This window comes from Cloeon dipterum, chromosome 4 (assembly GCF_949628265.1).
Source record: "Cloeon dipterum chromosome 4, ieCloDipt1.1, whole genome shotgun sequence".
In the NCBI taxonomy this organism is placed as follows: Eukaryota; Metazoa; Arthropoda; class Insecta; order Ephemeroptera; family Baetidae; genus Cloeon; species Cloeon dipterum.
Genome location: NC_088789.1, coordinates 35,751,203 through 35,758,361, shown reverse-complemented (window position 1 = coordinate 35,758,361; position 7,159 = coordinate 35,751,203). Strand labels below are relative to the sequence as shown.

At 41.8% G+C, this 7,159-nt stretch overlaps 2 protein-coding genes across 2 annotated transcripts; both read left to right on the top strand.

Annotated features, from left to right (window-relative positions):
- LOC135943898 (uncharacterized) lies at nucleotides 1-1,211 on the top strand. Its single transcript, XM_065490567.1, has 7 exons — nucleotides 1-22; nucleotides 96-174; nucleotides 225-430; nucleotides 494-672; nucleotides 729-864; nucleotides 928-1,134; nucleotides 1,204-1,211. Exons 1-7 carry the CDS (start codon nucleotides 1-3, stop codon nucleotides 1,209-1,211), a joined length of 837 nt encoding a protein of 278 aa, XP_065346639.1.
- Nucleotides 1,212-1,518: 307 nt separating this feature from the next.
- LOC135942110 (uncharacterized) lies at nucleotides 1,519-6,636 on the top strand. The gene is made up of 3 exons (XM_065488062.1): nucleotides 1,519-1,732; nucleotides 1,788-1,866; nucleotides 1,929-6,636. The coding sequence occupies exons 1-3, from the start codon at nucleotides 1,523-1,525 to the stop codon at nucleotides 4,760-4,762; spliced, it is 3,123 nt and encodes a 1,040-aa protein (XP_065344134.1). The 5' UTR covers nucleotides 1,519-1,522; the 3' UTR covers nucleotides 4,763-6,636.
- Nucleotides 6,637-7,159: the final 523 nt, after the last annotated feature.

Below are 7,159 nucleotides of genomic sequence, written 5' to 3'. Positions count from 1 at the left end.
ATGGAGGACATTTTAAAGCGAGGTAATTTATTGAGGCTCGCAACATAAATTAACTAGTTTCCTCTAAAATGACGGCAAAACCACCGATTTTCCAGGTGAGGCTAAAGGTCGTCCAACAGGTCCAGCGAATCTTGGTTTCTTTCAGTCTGAATCAGGAAAACAAAACGCAGACAAGTAAATTTTCTTGTTAAATCCCATTTCGTTTTAAACACCTTTCTTTACAGCGTATTCGTTCTTGCCATCCATTACGATTTCAAAGATCAATGTAAAAAATTTCGAAACTGTGACGCGCGAGACGTGAAGAACCTGGAAGCGACCTTTGGAAAGAACCGGAACTGTAATTTCCGCAGCCTTTATAGACCGACACGGGAAATTTTGCTCCATCTTCTTGGCAACCAGGAAAAGCTCTTGCGTTATTTCTCCTCAAGAGGTGTGCAATAATTAAATTTATATTTCGTCAATTCCGGTTTTCATAATTTCCATTGTCCTTCAGACATTCCGTCGGTTTTCGTGCTCTTTTTCCTGTCTCACGGCAACGAAAATGGAGTCATCTACACTGATTACTGGAGCGAGCAACTCAATGATTTTATTTCATTCACGACAGAAGACGTTTTCGACTCCCTGAAAAAACTGCCTGGATTCGAGAAAAGCTTGAAACTTGTCAACTTTGGCGTATGTTTTCGGTTAGCATTGCTAAAAATGCAAATAATCAAAGCAAAATTCCACAGCCGTGTAGGGGAAATCTAGATGACGCAAAATTCGACCGAAAAAAGGATTACAAGGACTACGAAAACAAAAACTCTTGCAGAATCAAGTCGGCTCCTGAAATGCCAAACACAGTCATCGTTTATTCGACAGTCGAGAGTAATATCACAGCGCAATATATTCACTAAATAAATAGCATTTATATATGATATCGTCTTTCAGCAACCATGGCTAACACAAGTGAACGCGGTTCCTGGTTTGTGACCATCCTGTGCGATGTTTTGAGCCAAATAAGAGAGGACAAGCCTTTGTTGTTATTCCTCACGTCAGTCCAGCACAAAATGCACAAAGCGTCGCTCGCAATGATGGACTTGGCAACAAACCTTCCTCTTGGACAGACGTTAGAGGTCAAAATGTTCCCTTTAGAAGGCAATTTTTTCTTCTCAAGGTGATTTGACTCTCTTCAAATTGTTAATTAATAAACGTGTTGCTTTCCAGAACATTAACTGCTGCAAAATCTGTTTCAAGAACTGATTCGCGCATGGAAAAAGCAGCAACAATCACGTCAACGTCTGAATTTTTTTCGTGGAAGTCGAACGAAGGACAAAACATCAGAGGTCGGCGAGCCTTCATCTTTTATGAGCGGCTAACGAAAGAAGTTGAAGAAATGGAAAAAGCTCTGCGGCAAAACTTGGATTTTGATACAAGACTTTGGAAGTGGAAAAAAGAATCTTTGGACGTTTATTTCAATCAAGGTGGTATTACAAGAACCAAAAAAGATGCACACTTGTAAACGTTTGCGTTCATAGTTCGCGAGATGGAGCATGACGTAGGTTGCGTTTTGACTTGCATTTTCGGCCAAGTGAGCGAAAAAGAAAGGACAGGAGAAGTTTGCGTGCTTGTGAACGGAGAAGAAAAACCAATCGCCGACATTTTACACGGATTTATCGGCCCGAAAAATGACAGATTGATCGGAAAGCCGAAAATCTTTTTCATCGTTGACCAAAAGGCGATGGAATGCGACTCAGTGAGCTTAGTTGTTCTCTTTTGTTCAATATTTTGTATTCTTGGTTCGATTTTAGCACAATTCATCAAAGAGCAAATTAGATGTGTCCTCAACGAACCACAGCGGCTGGCTTGTCATGATTTTGAAAGACAAAGGTAGCGCCCAATTCGTTCATTTTTTTAACTTAAAGGTTAATCCAACACGGTTTATTTCGCAGATTTGCTGGACCAATTGATCGGAATCTTCAAAGGAGATGAGCTGAAAAAAGGGAGAAGTTTGCAAGAACTTTTAGTGCCCCTTCTTACAACTGGCACTAAAAAAGAGCTAACTTTGCTTAACTCGACGCTTCAGTACTTACTTGATTTTCCCGACTGGCCGAAGACATTCGTGAAACCAGATTTCAAGTTGAGAGGCAACAGGAAAAAGATTGGCTTCGAGGATCTGATCAAAGAGGCGAAAATGTTGCGAGAAAACCAGGTTTGGCTTTTGAGTTCGGTTGCCGGTGCTGGAAAAACGACCGTTCTCAAAGAAATCGCTTTTCAACTCGGAAAATCCAATCAAAATGCAAAAATTTTGAATATCTCTTTGACAAAACACAACTTTTACATATTAAAAAATCCCCGAATAGATGTAGTCGAATTTCTAGCAAAAACCACAGGGAATTCTTCTGAAGACATAACAAATTGGATTGCTCAGAAAAGAGTCCTTGTCTTCCTGGACGGTTTCGACGAAGTTTGTCCGCACAGCAGGGATGAAGTTCTCAAATTAGTGAGGGCTTTGAAAGAAAGAAGAGTTCCACTTTGCGTAGCAACGAGACCACATGAAGCGAAAGTGATCGAGGAAGCAGTTGGCAACGCAAAACTTGTCGAAATAGAGCCACTCGATGAAACAAAGCAAGTCGAGTTTCTGCGGTCCGTGTCAAACAAGAACGAGGAAGAAATCAAAAGAGTTCTTCACGCCGTCCAACAAATAGGCCTTTCAAGCTCCAGAAATATACCTAAACGATATAGACATGAAAATCAGGATACGATTCTGGCTAACCCGCTGCACCTGTCGTTAGTTGCTCAGTGCAGCGGCGAAGGAAATTTATTCAAAATTTACGACAAGGTGGTGAGGAAGATGGTAAAACGGTGTTTGGTGAGAGAAGATGGCAACGAAAAAGTGACAAAAGTGAAAATTGAAATCGCCCTGAAACGTCTGCGGCTGATCGCGTATCGATTCTTAGAAAACGAGAAGCTGGTCGACGGCAAAGATATTAAGAGCGGAGACTTGGAACGCATGAACGACTTTGGAGTCGCAACCGTGGAGCAAGAAAGGGTCACTTTCCTCCACCAGACATTTGCAGAATTCCTCGCCGCCCAACACTTTTTGAAAAACGTGGAAGAGTCAGGCAATTTTGATTTTGAATTTATTGGCCAATGGAATATGGAAGAGGTCAGAAAGTTTGTCGATCTTTTCTACTCGACTTTGGAAAAGGAGGAAGAGATCGAGTTCCACACGGAAATAATTGTTTCCTATTTAAATTCAACCAAATCGGCTCCATTTCTGATTAATGTTTGCGAGGAAAACCTCAGGCATATTTTTAAAGTGCTGAAGCCACACATTACTTTTTGTGACGAGCAAATGGAAAATTATTCCTGTTCCTGGGATTTTTATAGAAAACTTGGTTGTATAAAACACAGTCCTTCCATTTGCGTGAATTACGCTATTAAATTGCTGGTCGATTCGATAAAAAGCGAAGAAATCGCCATCGAGCTGTTGAAAATGAACGCCATCGATTCACGAACCTTGGAAAAAAACATTGATGATGTCCTCGTAGTAATCGCCTGTTACAACGCAATCTCCGTGTTCAACCAGCTAAAAGAGACTTTCCCCAACTTCGTCGAGCTGCTCAGAAAATCAAAATGCAACGCCTGTTGCGTAGCGGTAGCTAATGGAAACGATGAGATTCTCGAATTGTTCCTGGAAAACGGATTCGGCAAAGATACTTTAGAACATTTTATGTATGGAAGCACCCTTAACAGTGCTTGCATATTGGGTAGACTCAAGTACGTTAAAATTCTCCTCAAACACGGCGCCAAACAAGCCATTTGTTATTATTACAAAAGCTTTTGGGATCCTCTGAACGTAGCTGTAAAATATGGCCACCTGGACATTGTCAAGCTTTTCGTGGAGGAAGAAATTAGCGGATTTGCCCGAGATGCGGTGACGTTTGAGGCAGATATTTTTCAGACAGACGAGGAGAATGCGGTCAAGCAATACAATCGAGAGTTCAGTGGCGAGGAAAGTGACAAATTCAACGCTTTCCACTATGCCGTCTATTACAATAAAAAGGAAATTGCTGAGTACCTGCTCTCAAAGAGTCCAGATTTGAAACACATCAGGACAGGAGAGGGGAAGAGTCCTTTGCAGATGGCTGTGGACCGTAGATTCGGAGAATTCGTGCTCTGGCTGGCGAGAGAAGTCGGCGACGACCTGAGTTCTTTCATTCCAAGAGGCGAGACACAAAGTTGGACCGAACACGATCACTTCTACTACGATCACTTCCTGCTGCTGCGAGGCGACCTGACGAAAACGGACGAGCGAGGTAAAACCCTTCTCCACTGCGCTGCCCAGCACGGACATTTGCAGCTCGTCCGCGAGTTCATCGCGAAAGGCGCCGACGTGGCTGCCAAAGACGCCAGAGGATGGAACGCTCTGCACTTCGCCTGCACCTTCACCGATTTCATTAACTGGCACGACAATTCGGAAGTGGTCAAACTCCTGCACAAAACTAACCCTCGACTGGTGAAGGAAACGACAAAAAAAGGAGAAACTGCACTGCATATTTTGGTGAACAACAACTTCGAACGCCTATCTCGCTACGATTATAGAATATCAGGCACAAAATCTTTCCGTTTCCTTGTGTATGAAGCAGGGGTGGACTTGGAAGCCAGGGACAGCAAAGGCCGCACGGCAGAGGACGTGGCCGATGATAAAGACCGTGATTATTGGGAACATTTAAGTGAAGAAGATGAAGATAATTCAGGCAGAATTTATGGGGTTTGGTAAGAGAAAATTGGATCCAGTAGCTCTGAATGAGTTAATCAAAGGAAATATCATATATTATCTCGGAAAAATTAATAAATTCATTTATTTCATACAAAGTTCGTTTTCAGGTTTTTTATTCTGGCGTTTCCCTATCCATTATTTCCAATTATATTTTATGTCAGTGATTTGATCATCATCAAATGCGGCTTCTTAATACTAAAAAAATAATAAAATTTAGCATAGCAGGCCATAAAAATGCAAAATCCATCTTTTGATCATATTTTAATGCGAGACTTTTCGATTTCCGCATTTCGGGCCTCTTGCCGGAATTCTTTTAAAAGGCTCAAAACTAGTTCCGCGCCAATGTGTTGTTTAAGCAGACGGAAAAGCCTGCCGTGGCGGCGGCTTCTGCGCTTTGAAGCGACACGCCCTGGCCGCCGCCTTTGCCACTACGTCGATGACAAACTTTTTCCTTGACAGATTAGACTCATTTCGGAAAACAAAGATTTCTCCGACTTCTTGTTTCTGTCAATTTTAAATGTAAATGACTTACCAGGTTTTTCCGGTTTTGCACTCGCAGAGATGTGCAACGTGAACGCCCGGCCGTTCTTTCAGTTAAAATTCGGTCGTTTGTCGGATGGCCTCCTGATTGGACAGGTGTTGGAATCGACCTTTTACCTGGGCCACCCTACCGACCTTTATCAGGGTGCCCCGACCTGACATCCTTTCCCAGGCCGCATTTTAATGCTTTTTCGTCAGCCTCACCTGTCACCATCCTTCCTCAGGTCGCACCACCTGAGCACTGCTTTTTCGCGGGGTGCGGGAAAAATACCGACCTCGATTTGTCGATTCGGCAGGGAATTAGCGGGAAAGTAGCGCAAAAAGCTTTGGCCTTTTCAGCAAATTTGTACCTTCGCCTTGAAACTTCCATTCTTTTGGGCGAGGTCGCCATTTTCTTATTTTCAAACAGGTTTAAATTCAAAATTTTATCCAGGCAAGTGAGGGCTCGTACAAAAACTCGTGCTCGGCTTTGAAGAGCGCGAAAAATGTGCGTAATTTTTATTTTTATTGATACGAATCAAAATTATTGGGCTTATGTGATTTTAAGTCTTCATTAACGGATTTTTAAAAGGCGGCGAAAAGTTGGGAAAGTGCGGGAAGAATTTACTTTTTTTTATCTTTTTCATTTGTGGTTCGGTTTGGCGTTCGAAATTGAGTGTCTATTTCAGGGCTGAGCAAGGACAACTGGATGGCGGGGCAGGTGGGGCGTGGTGCTGCCCGAGGCCACGCCCCCTTTCCCTCGCCAATGCCTGCACCCGCGAATCGACAGAAACCGCAGCCACTAATTTGTCGTCGCAATTGCAGCACATTTTTCGACTTCTCTCTTCCACAACTTTATTTTAAATCTCCTTCGGCCTTCCTTGCTCAGGTCGAATGCCCTGAGTTTCTTATTTAGGCTTTTTGACAGAATTTTCACGATTTTGGCTCGTTGAACCACATTGCAAAATAAAAAAGACGATTATAAATCTGTGGAGGCTCCAAGTACATTTCGATCAAATTAAATAGCCCCGTTGGAAGCCGATTGTAAGTAAAAAACAGAATATTTAAAAAAGGTAAACACTCACCTGGAATTATGGCTCCGAAACGACGTCTCCGCGGCTGAAAACAAGAAATAACCTTATCAAAACACAATACTTTTCATCGCTTCACAGGCACCGCATTCGCCAAAAGATGTAAAAATTAAATTAATTGTTGAAATCGACTATGGGACTAATACTTGAATGTAATTAAAACTGATAAGCTTCGTTTCATGTAATTTTACCGAATAATTGTACCAGAATTTATTTGATAAGCCTTCCTGTCATTGATATATTAATTTTATAAATAAAAATATAATTGTACAAAAAAATGTGCGATTTTTTGTTCATTCTGCAAATTTAGAAATCCTTTTGCAGCGTTCAACTAGCTGGACACTCGGTTTTCAAATTTCCATGAAAATCCCACAGGAGGAAACATTTCTCCGTTTTTTGAGCTCGCAAAGAAGAGCGCGCGAGCCTTTTTGCTTTTTTCGCTCTCACCGCACGAGAGAAAAGAATCTCTTTCTGGCCGCATTTCATCCGCTTTTCTTTTGGCCTTCTCATTTCCTCGTAATTCTGAATTAATAATTAATCAATGAATAGCAACTTTGTTTCCAAGTTCCAACTACTGATTGAAAATTGACAAAATGAATGGAAAAAGCCGAGCGAAAGAGGAATGTACAAAAAAATAATAAATTTGTTTAAGGAGGAAAGTCTAGCATTAAATTTTAATCTCGCTTCGAAGGTCCAAGCGAACAGGAAGTGCCGTCAAGCTCATGTTCACCAACCCTCAAAAAATTTTAATTAAAAATCAGAAAGGCAATGCTCGCATGCAGGGGGT

Coding starts and splice junctions, on each gene's coding strand:
- LOC135943898 (XM_065490567.1), top strand. CDS start 1: ATGGAGGACATTTTAAAGCGAG. Junction 23..95: donor GGAGGACATTTTAAAGCGAG/GTAATTTATTGA, acceptor CCGATTTTCCAG/GTGAGGCTAAAGGTCGTCCA. Junction 865..927: donor CGTTTATTCGACAGTCGAGA/GTAATATCACAG, acceptor ATCGTCTTTCAG/CAACCATGGCTAACACAAGT.
- LOC135942110 (XM_065488062.1), top strand. CDS start 1,523: ATGGAGCATGACGTAGGTTGCGTTTTGACTTGCATTTTCGGCCAAGTG. Junction 1,733..1,787: donor AGGCGATGGAATGCGACTCA/GTGAGCTTAGTT, acceptor GTTCGATTTTAG/CACAATTCATCAAAGAGCAA. Junction 1,867..1,928: donor CATGATTTTGAAAGACAAAG/GTAGCGCCCAAT, acceptor TTTATTTCGCAG/ATTTGCTGGACCAATTGATC.